The sequence below is a fragment of the Xiphophorus hellerii genome, chromosome 9, assembly GCF_003331165.1.
Source record: "Xiphophorus hellerii strain 12219 chromosome 9, Xiphophorus_hellerii-4.1, whole genome shotgun sequence".
NCBI lineage: Eukaryota > Metazoa > Chordata > Actinopteri > Cyprinodontiformes > Poeciliidae > Xiphophorus > Xiphophorus hellerii.
In genome coordinates, this window is record NC_045680.1 from 23,994,220 (window position 1) to 24,018,690 (window position 24,471).

Below are 24,471 nucleotides of genomic sequence, written 5' to 3' on the forward strand. Positions count from 1 at the left end.
CAAACACTGAACCTTATTGGGAGAATATCCACTACAAGTAAATAACCGTCTAGACAAAGAAAATAACATTTAATCTACGGACTTTAATATGAATCTGGCATTTCATAAAGGTCATAGTTACGCACTTAAAAATTCAGAAACAAAATACAGATGACATGCACTTCCTAGAAAAAAAAATTAAATCAACATACAGATACAAATAAATTGACAAATTTCACATGGCATGTTTTTATGGGTGTCCTTGGAAGTGACTGTAAAAACAGATAAGTCAGAAGTGATGTGGTTAAAATAAAAACAGGAACAGTATGGCATAGTAATGATTTATACGCCGTTCTTTTTTTTTGTTGTCTTTATATCGCTCTGGGTGTAGTGAAGTCTGTAAACGAGGTCATCGGTTTATAATGAGACATATGATTCATGTAAGTGGAATACATGTGAATTACGGAGGATTTGTTGTTTTTTTTTCATCTAGCAAAAACTCCAACTAAACTCCTCATCCAGAAGAGAGAGTAAACCAATTTAGTAGGACTAATAGTAAATAATTATTCAACAATAGTGAATCAACTAGTGTGCTTCCATTTTCAGTCTCTTTAAATTGACCTTTGGAGGCTTTGAACAAAAAAAAAAGAAGATAAATTCACAAAGAGGAAGAAGAGCATTTCCCTTTTGAACAGCGTCTTTTTTTCACATGTGTTATCAAGCTGAGTAACTATGCAAATTTTACTTTAGACATTCTGTTGTTCAGCTTTTAAAGGTGTGAAGAAGAAACAGAAGTTTTCTTTCAGTCATCTTACAAAATAACATTTTACAAAATATATATTCATATATAGGTGATGATTTTTTTTTCTATACAAAAGAAGTTCAGTAATGCATATAAAAAATATATATATGTAAAAAAAAAAAAAACAAGTTGCCTACTTTAAAAAGCCAGCCTCTCTCCTGTGTTTATGTGTTGGCGAAAACAGATAACTTAAAATCAACTTTTCACAACCTGGTTTGGGCCTAAGAAGTAAGAGTAAAAACATGGTCATCACCTATACAGCACATTTCATATATACACATTTTGAACAGAGAAAAATCCAGTATTTAAACCACAAACACATAATTCTAAGAGAAACCATATGGTTGAACTCATGTTCCCCCCCCCCATTTGCTCTCCTTTATCCTAGAAATCAATAAAAAGTAAAATTTTAAATAAAAAAAAAAAAAGCGCATTTATAGAAACAGCTACATTCACGAAAAATGAGAGCAGAGTTACAAAATACATTCACAGAAACATAAATAATCACAGCACTCTTAGGAACTAACATTTGAGTGGTTTGCAGCCTTTTCTTCCCTCGGCATTAAAAAACTAAAACAGAACAAAACAAAACCAAAAAAAGGGAACAACCTTTTCATGTGATTGTGGAAACTGACTCATTCGATCCAAGGCAACATCAAACGGTCTGCAGAATTTTCCGTCTTTCATCCCGTAAAAAGGAATCTCAATCAGCTCAGGCAGCTTGTTTGGACGGCCGACTTATTTACAAACCCATCTGCATGTCGGCAAAGTTGAAGAAGCTGTCGATGTCTCGGGTTGACGTATTCTTATTGTCTGAAACGAAAACCTGAAGGGAAAAAAAAGAAGAACACAAGTGAGCCTACGTGTGAGAGTGTTTAAAGAAGAAAAATGCTCCAAAAATAGAAAAAAAAGGAGAAAAAGAAAAAAGGAAAAATGCCTACCTTAGTGCCACTAAAAACCTCGCTGGCGATGGTCTTGCATGCTTCCACTGCTCCATCACCGTTCAGCTCCAGGGCAGTGACCGGGCCTTGAGTGGCGAGATAGAAAAATTCAGAGTCAGGACATCCACACTCCTGATCCCAGTGTCGGTACTCGGACCGATCCCAATCCCTTAAACATTCCGCTCACGTACAGTACAGACCAAAAGTTTGGACACACCTTTTAATTCAATGAGTTTCCTTTATTTTCATGACTATTGACATTGTAGATTCACACTGAAGGCATCAAAACTATGAATAACACATGTGGAAATATGCACTAAACAAAAAAGTGTAAAACAACTGAAAATACCTCTTATATTCTAGTTTCTTCAAAGTAGCAACCTTTTGCTGTGATTACTGCTTTGCACACACTCTGCATTTTCTTGATGAGCTTCAAGAGGTAGAAACCTGAAATGGTTTTCACTTCATAGGTCAACCTGCCCTGTCAGGTTAATAAGTGGGATTTCTTGTCTTATAAATAGTCATGAAAATAAAGAAAACCCATTGAATTAGAAGGTGTGTCCAAACTTTTGGTCTGTACTGTATGTCAACCAGGAAACAGCAAAGGGCTTTCCCATGGAGGCAGAGGTTTCATATTGAGGCTTCTGGCAGACTTATGCAACATTTATCACATTCAAACACACAAAACAAATGTATCCAAATGAGATCATGACAGAAAAAAAAAAAAAACGTGTCAAACTTGAGGCCTGTGGGCCAAATCTGGCCCATAACAACATTTTTATGTGGTCCTCAAGACTCCAGAGAGTTTCATAAATAGAACTTAAAGGTGACAGTTGTGTGCTTAAATATTAATTCAGTAAAATCAAATCAGTTTTATTTGTATAGTGCCAAACTATAATGTAGAAAGATGTTAAAATATTACTTCATTTGAGTACTCATCGAATGCAGAGATTATGACAGCATTACGACCGTTGTAGATGAGAAAAAAGGGATACATTTCTGCCAAAAAAAAATAACCTGTCTAATTTTTAGATTTATCTCAATTTTTTCTAAAAAATAAAATAAAATCAAAAAAATCTGATAATCTCAAAATTTCTGACATTTTCTTGCAAATTTTCAACTTCTGGAGTTTAGAAATGTTCATGTTTTTTCTAGAAAATGTCCTGAAATTCAGACAAAATGCTCTTTTATTGGCTTCTATCTACCATGGCCCTAACACACCATTATAAGAGACAGCTATAATACCTAACAGTTTGTCAATAGATAGTTTTATCAGTACATTTTGGCACAGCCGTTAGGGACACTCATAATGAAATGAAAATGAGTTTGACACCCCTGACCTACAGTGTCTTGCAAAAGTATTCATCCCTACATTTTCTACTGTAATCTGCTTTAACTGGCTCTATTGTGACAGACAAACACTACAAAGTACACATTAGTGTAAATGAAACAAAAACGTGTTTATATTTTGGTACTTTCATTCCAATTCCAGCTGCCAGTATTTTTAATAAACTACAGTGCTAAAGGTTTTACCTTCTCACACACACACAGACACACACACACACACACACACACACACACACACACCCACACACGAGACGTTGAGGGGTAATTGTAGTCTTAACATATCAGCCCACTATTTGCAGCTATTAGAGCTTCAACTCTTCTAGGAAGGCTTTCCATGAGTGTGTTTATTGCATTTTTTAAATCAATGTTCCTTAAGCCCGTTTGTGAGATCGGACACTGATGTTGGACAAGAAGGCCTGGCTCACAGTCTTTTGCAGGCACCAACAGGTTCTCTCCCAGGATTGCCCTGCATTTAGCTTCATTCATTTCCCGACAACTCCGACCCGTTTCCCTGTGCCCTCGAAAAGCATCTGCAGAGCAGGATGCTGCCACCACCCAGTTTATTCAGATGGATGTTACATTTAAGTGGAAAATCTCTCATCTGTTCTCCACACATAATGTTTTGCATACAGGACAGGAAGTTTAGTTTTTGTTTCGTTTGGCCAGTGGACAGTCTTCCATGTAACTGTGGGTTTCCAACATGACTGACGGCGAACGGGACTTCTCCATAGGTTTATCTTACCAAGAATGATTAGGATGTGTTCTTCTCATTTTCAGATGATGGGTATGAAACCAAAAAAAGAGATATTGATGTTGGTGTTTTTAAAGTAACAAAATGTGGAAAAGCTCAAGGGGCATGCCTACTTTTTTTTTTTTTTTTACCCCTCCAGGGGGTCTTTTGTGGGCTCTAGTGTCCCTTATATGATAGTAGGCTGACAGGAAACGGGGAAGGAGAGGGGGGAAGACATGCGGCAAATATCGTCGGGTCCGGGAGTCGAACCCGCGACGGCCGCGTCGAGGACTCAAGGCCTCCAAATACGGGTCGCGCTAACCGCTACGCCACCACGGCACGCCCAGGCATGCCTACTTTTGCAGGGTTACTGTATTTTTATTCTTCCCCTGTCCGTAATCACATGAGAAAATGAAATAAAGTTACGTTTCTGTTTATATTTGAAGTGATCGGAACAACACAGAACAGGAATCCAAAGAATTTCAGACATGCCCTGTTGTGTTTCACATGGATCTGCTGTATAATGCAGGGCGCGCACACACACGCACACACACGCACACACACGCGCGCACACACCCCTTCTATGATTACAACAGGCGGTACAAATGCACTAAATAGCTGCTAGAATTATGAAACAACTTCCTCAATTGACTGGGAGATATTAAACTGAATTACAGTGAAGTTGAGGAATTAGATGAAGTAAATGAAAGTACCTTTGTTGATCCACTCCACAAGGTCGTCTGCGTTGTTCTGAAACACACGCTTTGCATCCTCAGGCTTCATGGAGACCTCCTTAGTCTGGATCAGGACAAATCCTTTAGAAGTGGCCTGTGCAAGAAGAGGAGAGAAGTGAGTCCACTCCACGCTGGCTAAAAGTGAATCATGGAGCCTTTAAAAGATTCCTCATTGAAAGATGTGCCTGGCTGGAAGAAGTTTTATCCTTCCTCAGGAATCCGGACTCATGCTTGTGCGGCGATGAACTTTCTTTTTAAGTGACACCAAACATCTCTGGAATGTTTACACAGACAGACTGCCACTGTAGCCTGGTGGCCGGCATTTGTACAAAGAAAAACAAAAAAACACTTGCATGGAGACATTTTGCATTTAAGATGAAAAACCTTCTTTGTCTGTAAATATGTTTTGCACAAAATTCCTCACCTGGTTCAAAGTCTGTAAAAATAAAAAAACTCCTATTAAGGATCTTTTGCTATCCATTTATTAATCCAAAAAACAGATTATTATGCATCCTTTGCTACAAATGATCAAGCGCACACTAAAAGAATCCCATTGTTCTGCATTTTAGGCAATAACATTTTTACTCTTTTATTCAAAAAGTAATTTAATTATTTGCTTAGTTGTATCTTTTAATGTATTTTACCACTGTGTAGCAAAGGCTCAAGCAGTTAAATGAAAAAGCTGCAGAATTTGCCAATTTGTTTCATCAGATTAATTGTCAGAATATTAGATAGAATCAAGCATTTCTGTATGTCTCAGTCAGGACCATTTGAACATGCAGGTCCTTCTGTTTTATGCTTATCTAGGCTGTGTTAGTAATAGGAACAATGATTAATTCATTTAAAAAAAGAAGCATCTGACATAAGCTCTGACAACATTAGCACCACCCTTTCACCCATTACCCACAAAGACTTCCTCTTTCTACACACTTTCCAAAACCACAGGGTTCGAACAAAAAGCGCCTCCTCTCCCACCGACACTCACCTCATCGATCAGTTTCCGGGCATTCGCAGTGGTGTAGTCCCCGGCAAAGAAAACGAAGAGGCAGGACTCCTCGCTGTCTTTCCGCCTGCCTCCCTTCGTAAAAGGCACGATGCTCCGGGCGGCCTCGGTGGAGATCCGGACGGACTTGAAATCGGACTCCGGGTCGGGCGCCGGCACGAAGTCCGCCACCTTTGCGTCTTCCGGCAGCAGGCTCCAGTTGTTCTCCCCCGACACGGGCGTGAAGTCGTGGATGTTGCTCCAGTTGTTGTTGAAAATGCTCAGCCCGGCGTCCTTGAAGTGGAAGGCCAGCTCCGGGTAGTAGTACTGGAAGCAGCCGAACTTCATTCCCGTGGAGGACTCGATGATGGGCTGGGTGGCGCAGCACAGGAACACGTCCATCTTTTTACAGTCCCTCGCGCGAAACTGCTGGCAGGCCACCACGCACTTGATGTCTTTGCAGTCCCTGAAGAACACGCTGCCCTTCACGGGCCCGAAGACGATGCGGCAGTTGACGCAGTCGTCGATGTTGATGGTCGCCGAGTGGTCCAAGACGAAGATATTGCAGTTCTCGCAGTCTTGGATGACGAACGGCTTGCCGTTCAGCGTCCCAGGCAGCCGGCCCACGGTGACGTCTTTGAGTCCAGTCAGAGTGTAATCCTTGGGGTCAACCTGTGCAGAAACACCTGTGCTCAAACAATATCTTTGGAATAAAATATTTAAATACACGCCAAACATGGAGAAGCAGCATTCAGCTTCTATGGACCACAAATCCCACGTGTTCCTTGACTCACTGGAACATTGACCAACCCTCCCCTACAATACCCCACTCTGCTCCTATAGACTAGCTAGCAGTAATTAGCAAATCCTGGTGGAACTGCACTTCTGCTGAGCTCATTATATGAGCTACTTTTCAGTGCAACACTAGTAAACACATTGTAAAAGAGTTAATGGAGGAGTCAAAATTCTTAAGCCATTTTTGATATATAAAAAGTATTTTTTATAGCAGTTGGAGTTAACATAGTTACTTGATTGTGCTATAAAATGACGTCACGTGCCAGAAAAATAAATAATGTTGCCCCTCTAAGTAGCCTGCAGCACAACTTTGATCATAATCACAGTTAAATTTGGAGTCCATGTCACCCACATCTTCTTGATATGACTAAAACGTAAACTGTGATACAGAAAAACATTTATTTTAAAATAAAACTCTTGAAATGTCTTCACGTCATTTATGTTTTTGTAACCAAAAATAAATAGTATTTAAGCATCCTGTTCATGCGATTCCACCTAATGACCTGAAAGGTGTCTCAGTATGCTCTTTTAGGCCTAAATCATAATGCAGCTGGTGGTGTGACCTTTTTATTACACGGTCAACAAGCAGCGATTGTAAAGGGAAGTTCATCTACTGCCAAGCCTCTGAGGTCTCAACAAGGCAACATAAGGCTGGGTTCTGTTGTGTAGGACTGTAATCCCATAATGAGATCAGGCTGGCGACATGGGAGCATTTAGAGAGAGGTGGGCGACATCTTGAACATTCAAAATAAAAAAAAGTGACAAATTTAGGAGACCTGATCTGCCGTCTTTAATCGCACGACCTGGATGTTCATTTGTTTTATGCGATTCATTACTAAAAGCCATCACTGTCACAATAATTTTAGCTCAGAGTAACAATTTGTACTGCATTTGTGCTCTTCAAATTTTTACACCAACCCTAAAATCTAACTTCCCCCCCCCCCTGTCTATAGTAAATGTGTAGCTAGCTGCACCATTAACAAACAATAACTACCTGGAAGTTGACGCAACACACCAGACAAGCAACGGCGGGACGTCAAGATTATTTATACATACCTACCTACTTTACATTGCGTTTGTTTAATGCTACCAAGTTGCTATTCTGCTTGGATTTGTACCGTCCAGTCGCCTCACCTTTTCCCTCTTGTCCCAGCTGTACTGCTTCGGAGCCTCGTCGGTGTTGTTGCCAAGGGGAACCGAGTTACCTGCAGTATCAGCACTCGTCGTTGTCGGCGTGAGGTTCTCCTTCTCCGCCGACTTTCTTTTGGATTTCTTCGAGAAGAAGCATCCCATGTTGCCTTTTCAGCAGCGACCAGATATCACGGTCACCTCAGCCTGGAAGAGAAACCCACGACGAAATGTGAGGCGCGACCGTACCTACGTGAGCTACAGTTGACAGGTTTTTTTTCCCCTTTTTTTTTTAGCTTCCTGTTTCGCAGCTTCGTTTTCCAACCAATAGACACACGTGGTGGTACTTGTAACAGCCAATGACTGAACCAAACAGCGTGACGTATGTACGTAGGCGTGGCGAACAGCCGTGAAACATTCACGCACTAGAACTACAAATACGATTTCCGCAAGAACAGCGTAAAAGGAGTTTCCACTTGAAGCGTCGTATGTGTAAGGTGGGAATACACTCGTAATGCGTATTAAAAGTAAGCCATAATTTTATGCCCAAACACTGCATATTTTATTGACAAAAACGATGCAGTTTATCAGATTATGAAACATGCGTTTCCTTTTACTCTATTTCTTTTACTCTGCTTTGGGAAAAGGCAGTTTTTAAGCCGCATGCTACTTTTTGTTTTCGAATGCATCATTTGCAGGGAGTAGAAAATGAAACAAATTGAAGCAAACCCAAACAGATGTTATTTTAACTGACTACCCTGAACGCATCACCAGTTCCACACCAGACACTCCCCTTCCAGTGCTTCCTTTGCTTAAAACACATTAAACTGTACCAGAAACATAAATAAAAAAAAGATCAGATGACTAAAGAACACTCAGTTTAGCTCTAATGTGCTGATAGTCGAAATGATGTATTCGCTCATAGTTGTTTGGCGTTTTTATACATGCTGACCTGGTTCTTATGAGGATGTTCTGAAACTGGATTTAAATATACACATGTACAACAAACCCCAAACACCACGTAACCATCTGACAACCACATGTCAGATTAGCGTCCTACTTTAACTGCTAGGCTATTCTAGTAATAGGTAATCCCTATCACAACTATCTTCATCCTGTCTTTTCAGTACTTTCTCTCTTTTCCCTCCTGTAGCCACAACGACATATGCACAATTGAAACACAAAATGGGCACCATTGCAATACTCTCCAGCTTTGTTCCAGTAATGTGGAGATGATTTAAAAATAACTAAAGAAATAAATACAACCCAGTGACAGGCCATCCGTAAATGAATCACAGCTTAAAAGGTTGCAGCTTGAGGTCCCATGAACATGAATCAGACTGCATTCCTCACAGCAGCTGTTTTTGATGGTCAGGGATGATGAATGCTACTATGAAACATGCCTTGCTCATATCGCAGTGACTGACTCAAGTCCAAATTCATACAATTAAGATTTGGGTTTAGAGTCTGCATCTTCTCGACATCACACGTGGGTAATCCAGAGCGAAGAGCGTGATGCAAGAAACATGAAAATAGAAACATTTGGGACGGATTAACCTGTAACTCTGAATTCCCCGCCCTTTGCACACATGCTCTACGAGTGGCCTATTTCTCTTATCGACTCGCTGATTAAATACAAACATATTGAAGTGTAAGGAGTTTTGCAAAAGAATTCACACCCTTTTGTCTGTTTCACATTTCCCTTCACGTTGCAACCACAAACATCCAGGTATCTTAGTTGAGATTTTAAGTGGCAGACCAAAACAACATTAGTGCATAACAGATAAGTGGAAGACAATTTCACAATATTGCGCAAAAGTCTAATAGTTTTGCTGGTCTAAAGCAGAGAATGACATTTCTGCCCACTTTTCTTAGCAAAGCAGGTCAATCTAAGTCAAACTGGATACGTCTGGACTTTAACTAGGCCCTTCTATCTCATATGTATATGCTTTAGGTTGTTTTCCCGCTGGAAGGGGAACCTCTGCCTCATTCTCAAGCCTCTTAAAGTTTTTCTTCTGATCTATATTTAGCTGCACACACTTGCAAATTATGCACTACTTTGTGTTGGTTTGTCATATAAAATTCCAATATAAGATCTTTTGGTTTTAGAAGTATTATCTGCTTTAACGGGAATAAAAATGAAGGAAACTGACTTGATTTTTTTTTTTTAATGACCACTAGGGTTCAGTGCAACAACACCAACTTGAAGCCTTAACTAGCCCTGAAGCCTCACTCTGGCTCTGACTCAACAGCCACATTTTCCCATATGTTAACACCCCTTCTTTGTTTGAAAAGATCAGCAACTGCATAAGATCCAAATGGTGCAACTAAAACTGCACTTCTGCTGTACATTCACCAGATGCCACTCCAACTTTTCCACCACTAGTGGCAAGTTTTTACTTTCTTTTTGCTAAATGAAGCCCTGTCCTGCTCGTCTATCTCATTTGTAGATTTTTACATGAAGTGGAACAAGTAAGTCAGGTCACACCTGACGTGGGAATGTGCCTCCACACGAATCCAAAATGACCACTCGTGAACTGTGTTCAGTTTCCTGCTTCGAGTACTAATAAGCTTGCAGTTTGCTTGATTTCTGTCTGAGTGACCAAATATTAGAGTGTGAAACATAAAATAATGTAGGTGATGTTTAAACTCTGATCTCTAACCACCTGGATCAACATTGAAGGGATCAAGAACAAGATGTGTCCAGTGGAAATTAAAATATATACTAAAAAAATAACAAACAAAAAAACACCCATCTAAACTGTTTGCTCTGACACCGGGTCTTCACAGTCCGTACACTACTGTATATTGTCCAAAAAATAAAAAGATGCTTACAATTACACACATGAGCTTGAACGATATCCCATTCTTAACTCAAAAGTAAAAATTTTTTTGGGAACTCTTTTTTTTCTACAAATCTTATGAGGCGATTTGGATTTTTTCCCAGACAAATATTTGTGAGATCAGGGACTGATGTTGGACGACAGAGCTTGGCTCTAATTAATCCCAAACGTGCTTTAATACTGTGGTTCTCAACCTTTTTTCAGTGATGTTGCGTCTTTAAATTGATTTTTTTTTTTCCCACCCCAGTACCTCCCAACACACCAAGCACACAGAGCCGTGATTCACTTATTCAACTTTCAAACGGATAATTAATAATTATCAACAAAAGCACCAATGCTTGGAATCATAAAACAAAATCTACAGACTGTAAAATTAAGTTTATGGTCTTATTTTATAGAGCGATTTAAAATATAATGATTTTATAGACATTTTTCAGGTTATTTTTCAACAAAATTCAAAATATAGCAATCACCCTATGAAATCATTTAAGTTCCTTCAGTGACTTAAAGGCGTGTGACCTTTCAGACCGAGGGTTTAATGAACCTGTTCACTGATAAGAGTCATAAGCACTCCGAAAGGAAAGCAAATGCAGCCAAAAAGTGAGAAAATAAACTGAAGGAATAAGGTTGAAATTCAAATTCTTCATTTTAAGTCAGCAGTGTATTTTTATTTTTTTTTTTATAGCAACCAGTAGTGTTTTTTTTTTGATAGTGGTGCCATGTGATATGGCTCTTCACACAAGACACCACTTTTCAAAACGCTTTCTTCAGTTTTTAAAGACACTTAAAAGCATTCGAGCAACTGTAGTTCAAAATCTAAAATACCAAGACCAATCAAATCTGAACTGAATTACACTCCGATCATAAACTCTGTAAAAAAGAAAAAAAGAAAGTCTGCAAAGTTTTTATTCTTTTTATGAATATGCAAAAAGTAACCGTTTTTGGCATTCAGACGAACAGCAATATGGAAACTGGTCAAACTTGGACTAAAAGACAAAATTAAGAGATTATAGGGGGGAAAACACAGCTTGAATTTGTAAAAAAAAAAAAATAATAATAATAATAAATAGATAAATAAATAAATAAATAAACCTTATATTCTTAATACTGAAATATTCTCTGCAGGGGCCGGTGTCTCTCGATACTCCACATGCACCATCAGGTGCAGAAGGAGGAGCTTTGCCCGGGGCAGCATTCATGCAAGAACCGCCACTGTTGGTTTTCAAGTCCATTTCTCCTCCCAATGCGTTTCGATCTGCTGCCATCATAACTACTACAGACTAATGCAGCGCATTTGAAAGCCACTCCCCCTTTTTCTCCCAACATCTCCCTCTCCAGACCAGATCATCCCAAACGGGATATCGGATTCCTACTTCTCGTTTTTGGCCAGCGGCGGCTCAGATTTCCTGATTTCGAGAGGAGTGACCTCCGAATTGCACAATCATCAAAATCTCGGAGCAGTGACTCAGTAGCTTGCAGTTCGGTTCGGGTGTGCAGGTGGGCTCCTCCTCCACAGTGAGAGCGGAGCTTTTCGTTGCATTGCGCTGTGTGCCTTTAAAAGGTTGAATTTTTCGGTCTGTGTCTCCACTCGGCTTGTCATACCCACTCGGCTCAGCTGTGTGTGCGCGCGCGCGCGCGCTGTTCTTCCTGCTGTGACATGGCACAGAGGCTGCGTGTACCGTCAGCAGCAGCAGCAGCAGCAGCAGCATCCTAAACCATGGACGCTCTCGGGAACGCAGCCAGCGCGGCTCGGGGAACCAGGGCGACGCTGCTGCTGGCCTGGACCTTACTGAACGCGGTGTCGGGACTGAAGGCGGAGGACGGCGGAATGGTGGAGGAACTTGTAACTGAGAAGGAGGCAGAGGAAAGTCACCGACAGGACAGCGTCAATTTGCTGACATTCATTTCGCTGCTGACTCTCACCATTCTCACTATATGGCTCTTCAAGCACAGGCGGGTTCGCTTTCTTCACGAGACCGGGCTGGCAATGATTTACGGTGAGCTTGTTTTCAGGCGCGCATGACGCTGGTTCTCCTCTTGCATCTACACCACCACCACCACCTTCCCGCAGGCTTTACATGATTCAGTCTCTTCTCTGCCCCCACTCACGCGCTCGCATAGCCTCTAATTGGTTGGGCTCGTGCTAATTTCTAGAAGGTGCTTTCAGCGGCTCATCCCCTCACTTATAGACAGAACTCAATGGTTTCACCAGGGCCGGATTTAGGGGGATACGGGCCCCTGGGCTAGAGCGAGTTTGCATGCCCTGCCCACACAAGTTTCCTTCAGGCATTTGACTCAGGTTGATAGTCAGGTTTGTTTAGTTTCGTTTATGCCTTATCTGCTTAGTAATTGTTTCTCTGAAATGCTGTTAATGCTTGTAATTTCTAAAAATGTTTCTCATACATGCTGCATCATTTCTAGGTCTGCATGTGGTGTTGGGATGCAGTGAATGAAAGGCGCACACACTCGAAGGGAAAGAAGGCAGTCAAAGCTTGAGGTCAAGGGTTATGTTAGAGGTGTGGCTTTGACCATTTAGTGAATAGTCATGAACTTTTTGGTTTTTTTTATTTTTATTGGTCAGATACAATAAACATCATTATTTCAAAACAATCCGATGCCCAGGCCTGATGCAATAAGCAATAAATCAATTAATTGCATGATAAATTAAAACAAACTCAATCATTTCCATTTGCATATTTTTTTTGTTTTTCCCTTTTTTTTTCTCTCTTCCCACCAAAAACTGGATGACAAAAGTCTTCAGTTTGGTGCTCTGGTGTCAACTATCCCTTTTTTGAAGAATAATTTTGTTCACAGAGATCTCATAATTCATTTTATTTGCTGTCTGCTATTTTTATTTTAGATATCGAGTCTTCCAATGTTAAATATTGTTAGAGTTTATAGTTTATTGATCTTTCCGAATGAGTTGCTGCATTATTATGCCATTACCATTATATTACTAGAAAATGGTCTCCAGAGGAACAATATTATCATTTATCGCAATAACTTCTGGGACAATGTATTGTTCAGAAAAATGTGTTATTGTGACAGGCCTACTATAAACCTTGAATGACCCTTAACAGTTCATTTAAATGGAAAATGAAGAATAACAGGTATAACCAAGAATGATCAGAAAGAAACATCAAACAATGTCTTCAAAACAACTTGGCCAAAATTACAATATTTAAAACACGTGTCAAACTCAAGGCCCGGGGACCAAATATGGCCCACAGTAGCTTTTTATGTGGCCCTCTAGACTTAAAATTACATCAATAAGTCCCTCATGTTTTTTAACAAATTTGCAAAACTCACTCAAAAGTTCACACAAAATTCACACAAAATCTACAGATTTCCACACCTTTTTCTGATTTTTAACACAGATTTTTCTTCACATTCGTGTTAATATTTGAAGAAATTTTAACACACCGATGTCGAATGTTCTCAAAGAACGGCCCTTTAAGAACATTCATATTTTTGATGTGGCCCAAAATGAAAATGAGTTTGACACTCCTGATCTAAAATGAGTACAGTTCAGGTTCATCTCTCTATCTCATAGAACATGAAATTGAACATTTTCAACATCAATTATGTTCTTTTAAAAACCAGATTTTAATGAGTTTCAGAGCTTATAACTCTTCACAGGAATGTCCGTCTGTCCAAAGGTTTTCCTGCTAGATGGTGTTTTACAGTCATGATTTGTGCTGCTCTAGTCGATGTCATGCTGTTCTCTCTCAACAAATGGACGCAGCATCTCAGGTAGCTAGCTAGCAGTCGTATCGCTTGTAGTTTTAAAATTTCTTTAATCTGGTATAAGGGCGATTTTAAATCGTAACTTCTGCAGTGTAGATGCACATTTCCCACTGATGTAGCTCTTGTACATCCTGACTTGTGCGACAGTTCTGGAGCCTCCCGTGTTGTTTGACGAAGCTGACCATTCACTTGGTCCGTTTGTGCCTTGACGCTGCTCTGAATTAGATTACGGAGACCTGTGTTTTTGTCTCATGTTACATCCATTACTATGGAAGGAAATGCACCAAATGCAGTTAGTGAGTGTAAAACCAGCCTTAAATGGATTCTAATCAAATGTACTCTTCAAAGCAATCTGTCAAAAGTTTTGTGTACCAAATACTAAATGCAAGTTTATTGTGGAGAAATTCAGGCGTACCGGCAGCAAAGTGACAGGCAGCTCAAAGCATGTAGATTCACATGAAGATAAAAATATAAAAACAGAAAGCAAGAATAGCACCTGATTTAGTAAAACCAAACTAAAATACTATAATGTTGTTTTTATTTTTTTTTAAAACGTGTGCATCTGAGTAGAATCATTTAAAAAATGTCCAAAATGTTTATGCATATTTGTTCACCATTTACAAGAAGTAGGGGGGAACAAAAGTTCATGAAACGGAGATGTGCCAAAATAAGCTGGAATGTTAGTTGTACAGTTTTTCCTAATTTCAAATAACAGCAGGGATGTAAACATGTGTTGACTTTGTTAGGAATTAAATCTAGTGGTTATGCAGTTTATAACAGCTGCAGTAATGTTCCTTTGTGCATCTAGGATGAAGGGATCCATCACTGAAGCAGCTCTCTGATTCTGTATCAGCTTAATGGATGTGGTGGATGACGTTGTACAACAGTGATGTTCCCTAAGCTGGAGGTTTTCTGTCACTTTGTTGGTAGGGGCGACCGGACAATGGCTGCTGATGAGCTGTGTAAATTTGGTAGCTTAAAGTGACAGTATTATGCTTTTTTCAGCCACATAGAATCATTTTATAGCACAATCAAGTAACTCTGCTACCTTCAGTTATTATAAAAATGCTGTATATATCAAATATGAAATTTTACTTCGTAATTTAACACATCGAAATTGGGCCTCTGTCTCTTTAAAAACTCCTGCTCTTTCTGAAACTCCACCTTCAGGAAGTCATCACAACAATCGCTCTATCAGCCCTTTAATATCGTTTTTACCAGCGTTTCACTGAGAAGTAGCTCCTATAATGAGCTCATCTAATGCACAGTTCCACCAGGTGTTTGCTAATTGCTGCTGGCTAGTCTGAAGGAGCTGAGTGGAGGAGTTGTGGGGAAGGCTGCTCTGTGAGGAGGAAGCTCTGAAGCTTGGAAACTACAGCTCCAGGGAGGAGCTGCGCCTCAAAGGCGGAGCTTGGTCCAACCAGGAGATTTCCACTGCTGAATGGTTGCCATGGAGATCAAAGGATTTCTCAAACATGCATGAAAGAATAAAGGCCACACTTCCGCATATGTTTTTAATGAGGGAATAAAAAAAAAAAGAAGTTGATTTTACATCAATGCAATACTTCTCCTTTAAAGCAAAGAATAACAGCAAGCTAAAGGACTTCAGCTGTCAGGATAGTGATTTGATCTGTGTAATAATATTTGTACTGATTTATACTGATCTCTGTGAAATGCTGTTTCACTAAGACATTAATGTTTTTTTTTTTATTTCTAATGGGGACTCAAATAGACAAATTGATACTCTGAGAATTCTTGTGTTTTTGTGCCCATTTTACTGCTGAAAGTTTTTGCAAACAAAAATCAGTTCAGTTCATTTCAGAAATGAAACCAACGTTCTTCTGATTATTGGTCACAAATCTGTGCCTCGGTTATTGTCTGGTCAAGCTGTATGAAGAACAATATAAACCTGTACTGCATGTTGGCCACACATTTTGCTGCAGAACTTAGGCAGTCCAGTCGGGGCTACAAATGTCACTTATTAACCAGTGAGGGGGGGGAAAAAGGGCAGACTTTGATTTGTTTTGTTTTTTTCCTTTTAATTTAATCATTGCTGCTTTTCGACCCTGAACCGTGTGCCCCAGTGGGACATGTTAGCAAAGCAGACAATCCAAAACAGAAAACTGCCACTATATAACGCTGCAATAATGCTACATTTAAACACTTGGAGTTTTTGTTTTGGGAAATGCAGAAACGATGTGCACAAGCTGAGCTGTTTCTCCTTTTCACTTTTCTGTGTGAACCTGAACAAAGCTCTGTAAGAACAGAAGGATTATTCTGTAGCACGCTGAAAGTACCGATTAGCCGCATAAAGAACAGCCTAAACAAAAAAAGTTCTTACGGTACTTTCTTGTCCAGATTTATGGAAAGCACCTAAAACTCCCACTATCTGTGATCCGAGAATTTTTTTTTTTCTCCATTTGTTTTGTCTTCTTTTTTTTATTTTTTTGCCAGAAACCGAAACAACAGGTGGTTTGATCCGGTGTCTGCACGAAACCCCCTTTGCATATGTGTGTGTGTGTGGTTAGGCCAAAGCGTGTGAGTGTGATGTTCACATTTAACCCACCGACAGAGTGAATCAGCAAGCCTGTAGCACTCTGTTTTACTCTGTCCCATCACAGGATTTATGCTCCTCTAAGTGCCTCTCTCATCACTTTCCTCCCGACTCCGACTCTCTCCACCAGATTCTACCTGTCTTGTTCTCATTTTTCTTTCTTTGCCCTGCTGCGACTTGATCCAGTCTTCTGGTAAACAAGAAATGCATGGAGAATTACACTCACCAGCCACGTTCTTAGGTAGATCTTAAACAGCGCTTGCTTACAGCAGCAACTCAAAGCATTTTGGGATCTAGGTGAGGTAAGTTAAAGTTGTTAAAGCTGGACTCCGAATATTGAAAAAAGGGGGCTTTAGTGGCTTGGTCTGGGATTTTCATAAAAAGTCATCCCTCATGTCTGGAGAGAGTGGTGGGGGAAAAAATGAGAAACGCTTCAGGGATTGACAGTGGAGTGGACGAAAACGACTGATGATGTCAGAGGTCAGCAGACAATCGTCTGAGATGATTAAAAAGACAATAGCTCAAATACCTTATCATTACAAGCAAGGATTTCAGAATCCTATCTCTGAATGCAAATAAAAATGTTGAACTTTGGGTGCTACTTCTGTCCGCTAAGAACGGGAAACTGTGGCTATGACTCACACAGGCACAGCAATATCAGATAACAAATTGGAGAAAGTGTTGCCTATTCTCATGAGTTTGAATTACTGCAGCAACATTCACACGGTAGGGTCAGAATAAGGTGTAACCAACACCTAGGTTTGTCTTGCCTGTTCAGGCTGGTGGTGGTGGTGTAGTGATGTGGGGTGAGGGTATCAAATGCATTTTCATTTTGGGTCATATCAAGAATGTCCTTAAAGGGCAGGTTGTGCCAGAATGGATTGATGCATATTAACAAGCTGTTAAAATATTAATAAATATATCTATGTCTACATTTGATGAGTGCTGCTTAAAATTAAATAATAGTGAATATCTTTTCACACTGATCAATCCCTCCAGGATTTAATGACTTTTTCCTTTTAGTAATTAAAATGACAAATTTTGTGGAGCTAATTTAGAAATATTTGCAAGACATTTTGCAATATTTGCACTTCTGTGTGATATTAAATGTCTGCATCTAAGCTACAGTTTTGAAGCTTTGTTCTTCCACCTCACAGAGAACCCACTTCTCCTCCACTCAGCTCCTTCAGACTAGCCAGCAGCAATTAGCAAACGCCTAGTAGAACTGCTCATCTGCTGAGCGTTGAGAAGTATCTCAACACTGGTAAAAACGGGAGCACTGCCGTGATGACATCCTGAAGGCAGAGTTTCAGAAAGAGCAGGAGTTTCTTAAAGAGACAGAGGTCCGATTTTAAGGCATTAAATTACAAAGTCAGATTTCTTTTAAGTCATATTTGATATATCAATCAAGTTTATTTGTATTCAATTTCAGCAGCAACACAGTTCAAAGTGCTTTACATCATAAAAACACAAAAATACAAGTCATGAAAGACGGTTGACAACTGAGGCTTTACATTTTGTCAAGTCCCATCGTTACACATCAGAATGTCGAATAATATTTTATTATGCTACATATATACAGCACTTTTATATCAACTGAAGGTAACCTAGCTAATTGATAGTGCCATTTTATATCACAAAGTGCCTGGAGAAAACACAACACTTCCCTTTTAACTTCCTCAGCCTTCTTGAGGATTTTTGCTGACCGCATCCATCCGTTTACGACCACATTGAAACCATATTGCCATCTCAATTTCCAGCTAGATACTGCACCATGTGACAAAACTCAACTAATCTCAAACCAGTTTCTTATATATGGCAATGGGATCACTGTATTCCAGTGGCTCCAGTCCAGTTGCGCTCCTTGGTGATGTGGTGCAACAGGAAATTGATATCATGGATGTGCATCCAAAGAATCTGCATGAACTGCGTGATTTTAGCTTGGAGTATGGCCTAAAATCTGATGACTGTTTCTGACACCCTGTTGAATCTATGTGGAACAAAGGGAGTCTAACCCTGTACTAGCATGTGTAACTAATACAATGGTTGTTGATCACATATCGTCACCAGTTTTAACTAGAGTCTGGTTGCTTGGGAGTTGTTTGGTTTGGTTGGTTATGTCTATGCACGTGTGTCAAATGTTCCTATAACCCTCCATCTTTGTTCCGATTGGATTTATCAGGCTTGCTGGTCGGTGTGATCCTGCGTTACGGCATTCCAGCCACCAGCTACCACAACAAGACCCCCCCGAGCTGCTCGCTGAAGGAAGGGCCTTCCAGCACCCTGCTGCTCAATGTCAGCGGCAAGTTCTTTGAGTACACGCTGAAAGGGGAGATCAACTTAAGGGAGATCCACAATGTGGAGCAGAACGATATGCTGCGCAAGGTAAGCAAAAGGAAAAGCTGTCTTCATTCTGCTAATTTCACCAATTAATTGGGAATTTCTCGTCCCTCTCCAGGTGACCTTTGACCCTGAGGTTTTCTTCAACATTTTGCTCCCTCCGATTATTTTCCATGCTGGGTACAGTCTGAAGAAGGTGAGCTTTTGCGCGGTCTGACTGCTTCTGGGATTAAGTGAAGCGACACATTTACGGGAGGTGAGGCAGAGTCCAGCTGAAGTGTCTGCTGACACAGTGTTTCACTGGACAGATGGCTCGCAAACAAAACCTGTCATTGGCCAGATTGTGAGGACAGTCAACATAAGTGTCTCTTTGAAGGGAAGTCCAGAGCAGATGTCTTTCGTTTCCTCTTTGACATTTTTGCTGGCTCAGAAAAACGGCTGACTGTAGAAACAGTTTTTGCTTTTGTCTTCTTAAAGTGACTGGGTTTTATTTGGAGAATGGTCATTTGGATTTTAGTTGCAAATGTTTTCACCATTTTCATGGGGTCAATTTCCAGCAAAGTTTATGATCCTCTTCATAGCTGTCCATAATGTTTGTTACATTGGAACTATGCATGGGATGGGACAGTGTAAGATTCAAGCTGCTGGAGAAAACTACGGTCAATCTGACACTTTCTTTGGCATCTCATTAGAAGTGTAGGAACAGTCTAATTTATTTATTTTTGTTAAGGCTTCAGTTTGGAAGCCATAACCTTTTAAAACCTTGGTGTGTGACTGGGTAACTGGTCCACTCTTTTCCAAGATGCAGTATTTAAATCTTTATGATTCACAGACTTTGGTTAACTGGGAATAAAGCATTTAATTCACATTCAGAAATACTTTATTGATCCCAGAGGGAAATTAAATAATATGACAATATTGCCTTCGTAAACTTCGTAGGGTTGACTGAGAAAATTCATCAGTCTTGCTTGCAAATGTATTATACTGGATAGAACAAAAACTTTTGGTTTTTCTAAAAAAAAAAAAAACACTTTAATTGCCTCTCCTCCATGTATAGGACTGTGTGCTTATTATCAAATCCTGGCTTGCTAGTTTTAAAATAAGCTTATTTAAATTATTATTGGGTGCATGCTGATCCCTTGAAGGTATTGTATGTTACATTAGCTTGGGAAGCTGGTAGCCACTTCTGGAAAATAAAACCCAACATCAATGTGTTGCAGTTGGACAAATCCGGTGGTATCTGCCAGTTTTTGTGTGCAGTGACCAGGCTTATTACTGTTAGCATTACAAGCATTTTCCCTTCATTCTGTGCAGTCATATAGTTACTGTACTTGACTGTGTTCCTACAGCCATTGGCAGCCATATTGGAGGCCCAGTTTGGTTGAGGGCCTCCAGTTTTCCAGGAATTCTCATTGAACATTCATGGTGGTATCATTGGTTTGCTTGTAGCCAGTTTAAGCAGTGTTGCCTTATCTAAACGTAATTAGTTCGTACTTGTAAGCATTTCAGAAACTAGCAAATATTTTGCATTCTTTATCTACCTTTGATTATCAATAAAATTGTACAGTCTCAAAAAGACAATGACAAGAAAAGCAAGAAAAGTGAAGACTAACTAGCTATCACCGTTAGCCCTCGTTAAAACAACCATATTATTACATTTACACATGATGTTTATCTTGTTTTTTTCTCTCAAGATAATGTGTTCATAAATAACTATTCTAAAACTTTTTAGAAGTGAGTACAACTGAAATGACAACACAAAGTACTAGTTAGCATTGCATTAGCTCTTTAGCATCAGACGACTACCCTAACCTTATTATTTATTATCTAAACGGGTTTAGCGGAGCTTTTTAGGTTCCCACTTAGTGAATTTTGAACATTTTGTGTTGCTTTCTTCATGTTAGAATTTGCTGAGTCAAATGATAGTCCTCAGGAAAAGGAAGAAGAGGGTCAGGTCAGCTAGAAAAGCTCGTTTTTCTTCCACACTCACAAGTATAATTTTTGTTTTTGCTCATTTTAAGCGGCATTTTAAACACCAAAGCCACTCAGATTTGCATCTGATGTGTAAATTTGTTTATATAAAATTAGCTCAACATTGCTAAGCCAAGTTGTCACTGATCAGAATGTCAACAAGTAAATTTGATCAGTGGGACCGTTCTAGAGGAAGACGCACGTTTCCTGTAAAAAAAGAAAAAAATCCCTGGATCAGCTTTTTTCGGTTTACTTTGCAGGGACAGTCAGATGGGCTGATTTGGAAGTCATCTGTGTTTCGCTGCTTGTTTGTTTTAAAAGCAGTCAACCAGCTGTGTGGCTGACTGAGCCGTGGCAGTCACTGACCTGAAGGTTTCAGCTACAAGGCGTATTTATTCATCAGCATGATCAATGCTGTACTCAAGCATACAGATGTTGTTTTTTTTTCTCACCCTTGATCACAAAACAATTAGATTTGTTTGATTAGTATATTTCTTTTCCCCCTTTTTCAGAGACACTTCTTCAGAAATCTTGGCTCCATCATCACCTACGCCTTTCTTGGCACTGCAATTTCATGCTTTGTTATTGGGTGAGGTTCTCCTCTATGTTCATCAATCTTAAGAGAGATAACTCTTCCCTATCCCCCCCCTCCAACTGAATGCCTCTCCTCTGCTTGTCCAACCCCAGGAATCTGATGTACGGCGTGGTGAAGCTGATGAGGGCGGTCGGACAGCTGACTGATAAGTTCTACTACACTGACTGCCTTTTCTTTGGGGCCATCATCTCCGCCACAGACCCAGGTACAACTCGAGAGCAATGAAATACGCGTTCCAGCTGTGAACTAACTGTGAATGTGGCTGTTTGCTTGGATCTCTTCTTAATTGTTGACATGCACTTGCAGTGACTGTGTTGGCGATTTTCAACGAGCTCCATGCAGACGGGGATCTGTACGCTCTGCTGTTCGGAGAGAGCGTTATGAATGATGCTGTGGCCATTGTCTTGTCCTCGTAAGTCATGTTATTAGTTCAGTGAAGCTATTGTCGGAAATATGTTCCTGACCTTTAGTGGAAAAATATTATATTGTAGTGAATTTGTAGATATTTCTGAAAACAGGATTAGTCTGATTATGCTTTTAGCTTTCCACTGTTTAAAAGTTTCAGCTCACATTGAAAAGTTAATGTTTATTGGATGCAATGCTGCTTTAGTAGGTGCAGCACACGCTCACTTTCAGAAGAGTTGCTGTGGGCTGCATTAATCTGCATGATTAGTTGTGAGTAGTCACTCCACTGTATAAAAATTAGATACTTAACAGATACTTGAAGTTTTCCGCTTGATGCTCACGGTGACACACAACCCAATCCACCATTTTCCAGTAGAGAACCATGGCCTCAGACTTGAGCATGTTCAGTTTGAGTTGCTTAAGATGGCAAAACATGAAGTAAAATGGTGGCTCCTGTCTGACTAACCCCTTCCAATACACAGAGGATTTCTTCACTTTTCCATAAACTTGCTGATATGACACCCTAACCATAAGGTGTCATATTGAGGAGACTTCTCAAAATGTCATTCCAAAAAAATCCAAACTCCCTTTTTTAACTGAGCAGAATTGTGCTACACATGTTTTCCTAGCTATTGTTTTAGGGGAAATATTATCATCTATCTGCTCTATATAATAAAAAAAATAATGTTATTTCTAGTCCAGTAAAGTATTTGAACAGATTTGGTTACAAGTTACTTTGCAAATCAAACTGTTTTCATGCACAACATGTAAGCACTCTGCAGTAGAAGTTCACCTCTTTTTTTTTTGAATGTCATCAATGTATTTTATTTATGTTTATGTTCCATATTGCTGCTTTCTGAAATGCGGGTTTCAACCAAAACGCTTTTTCAAGTTGTTGAATTTCACACTGATTTGTGAAACCTGCTTCCTTTCATCGCTGCTCCTCCTCGACACATGGCACTCTACCTCCCTCTAGTGGAAGACATGAATCACTTGTTTCTATAGAAGAGATTGTCAGAATGCTCCACATGGTTAATCTATTTTTCAAAAAGACACTTGTGGTAAAAATGTAATGGAAGCTCAGTGTTACCAAAGTGAGTGTTGATAGTTTTTGACCCATACCAGAATTACACTAACTAGGTATGAATTGTGTGTTTTTTTTTACATCTCAGCTCCATCGTGGCCTACCAGCCTGCTGGTGCAAACACACACATGTTTGACGCCTCTGCCTTTTTCAAATCTGTGGGAATATTCCTGGGGATTTTCAGCGGCTCCTTTGTGATGGGCGCAGCCACAGGCGTCGTCACGGCTCTCATATCCTGCTCTGTGCTCACACTTTAAAATCCAACCGTATTCTAGACCATTGCTAAGAGCCTGAGTCATGTTGTTTCTGTTGTGTGTGGTTCATGAAAACGCAAAGCCTTGTTGGCCTTTAACTGGACTCTACGTCACCAAGTTCACCAAGCTGCACTGCTTCCCTCTGCTGGAGACGGCGCTCTTCTTCCTCATGTCCTGGAGCACCTTCCTGCTGGCCGAGGCCTGCGGCTTCACCGGTGAGCCGTCTTGATTTAGTTATATTCAAGTGTATGCCATGAAGAAATTTCCTTTAGAAGGTTGGAACTTGATTTGGACACTTTGGATAATTCTGGATAAGCATGTTAAAGAAAAGAAGAGTATGAAATTGAACTTGTCATGTTGTCACACAGGGTCTGGTTTAGATGTCAAACGAAGCATCATTAGGCATCTAAACCGTCTAACTAAACAAATTGGACATTCTTCTAATTTTTGTATATTTACATGAAAAAGTATCTGAGAGCACAATTTGTGTTTATCACAGAAACTGAGCGTGGACGATTTCTGCATATGCTTTTTCCCGATTGTTTTCTCGTCATGTTGAAAAAAAAAAAACATTGGGAAAAAGCATATGTGGAAATTGTCCACTCTCAGCTTCTGTAGATTACTGTAGGGTAAAACCGGACAAGCATAAAATCATGTTTTCCTGTTTTTACAAGAAGTTTTATCATCTAAAGAAAAAGAATTTTGTTTTAGTTTTCCTTAAATATATGGTTGATTTTCCTTGCATTTTAACAAGACGGTGCCTTCATCTGCTAGATAATCATGAGGTATTTCAGCACTAAAATAAAAATCTAACAATGCCCTAAAATTGCAAGTTAAGGTTTAAAGAACAATAATACTGCAGAGACAAATAATCTTCCAGAGATGCGGTGAAAGAACTTGTTGATTTATCTTTGTGATGAATTGTCCCGCCGGTTGCTTGAAATCCGCCAGCTTGCCTGTGTGATGCAGCATGTTGGTGGCGTTCGCTGTAACACCTGTGTGTGTGTGTGTTGTTCTCCAACAGGTGTTGTGGCCGTGCTGTTCTGTGGCATCACCCAGGCTCACTACACATGCAACAACCTCTCTGAGGAGTCTACAAAACGCACCAAGCAGGTAATATCGAGCCAGGGGGGCCTCTATCAAGCAGCCCCCTTAATTTTGAACCCTCTATAACTTCCGCCATAATCCGTCAGGGTGATGGTTCCAGATGGTACCACGATCAGCCCCGTGTGACCTTAAT

The 24,471-nt window shown here is 40.0% G+C and overlaps 2 protein-coding genes across 3 annotated transcripts in view; one reads left to right on the forward strand and one right to left on the reverse strand.

The window, feature by feature from the left end:
- Positions 1-63: 63 nt before the first annotated feature.
- On the reverse strand, positions 64-7,735 carry rp2 (RP2 activator of ARL3 GTPase). Its single transcript, XM_032571938.1, has 5 exons — positions 7,445-7,735; positions 5,519-6,187; positions 4,513-4,627; positions 1,723-1,808; positions 64-1,607 (listed from the first exon to the last, which is right to left on the reverse strand). Exons 1-5 carry the CDS (start codon positions 7,601-7,603, stop codon positions 1,524-1,526), a joined length of 1,113 nt encoding a protein of 370 aa, XP_032427829.1. The 5' UTR covers positions 7,604-7,735; the 3' UTR covers positions 64-1,523.
- Positions 7,736-11,363: 3,628 nt separating this feature from the next.
- Positions 11,364-24,471, forward strand: part of slc9a7 (solute carrier family 9 member 7) — a 32,265-nt gene continuing 19,157 nt past the window's right edge. Inside the window, exons 1-9 of one of the 2 annotated variants that reach the window (XM_032571420.1) lie at positions 11,364-12,278; positions 18,765-18,967; positions 19,041-19,118; positions 21,406-21,482; positions 21,581-21,693; positions 21,795-21,900; positions 23,066-23,207; positions 23,341-23,446; positions 24,256-24,344. In XM_032571420.1, coding sequence (XP_032427311.1) covers positions 11,999-12,278; positions 18,765-18,967; positions 19,041-19,118; positions 21,406-21,482; positions 21,581-21,693; positions 21,795-21,900; positions 23,066-23,207; positions 23,341-23,446; positions 24,256-24,344 — 1,194 coding nt within the window. In that variant the 5' untranslated portion in view covers positions 11,364-11,998. The remainder of the gene's footprint in view (positions 12,279-18,764; positions 18,968-19,040; positions 19,119-21,405; positions 21,483-21,580; positions 21,694-21,794; positions 21,901-23,065; positions 23,208-23,340; positions 23,447-24,255; positions 24,345-24,471) is intronic. The other variant, XM_032571421.1, reaches the window with a different exon arrangement.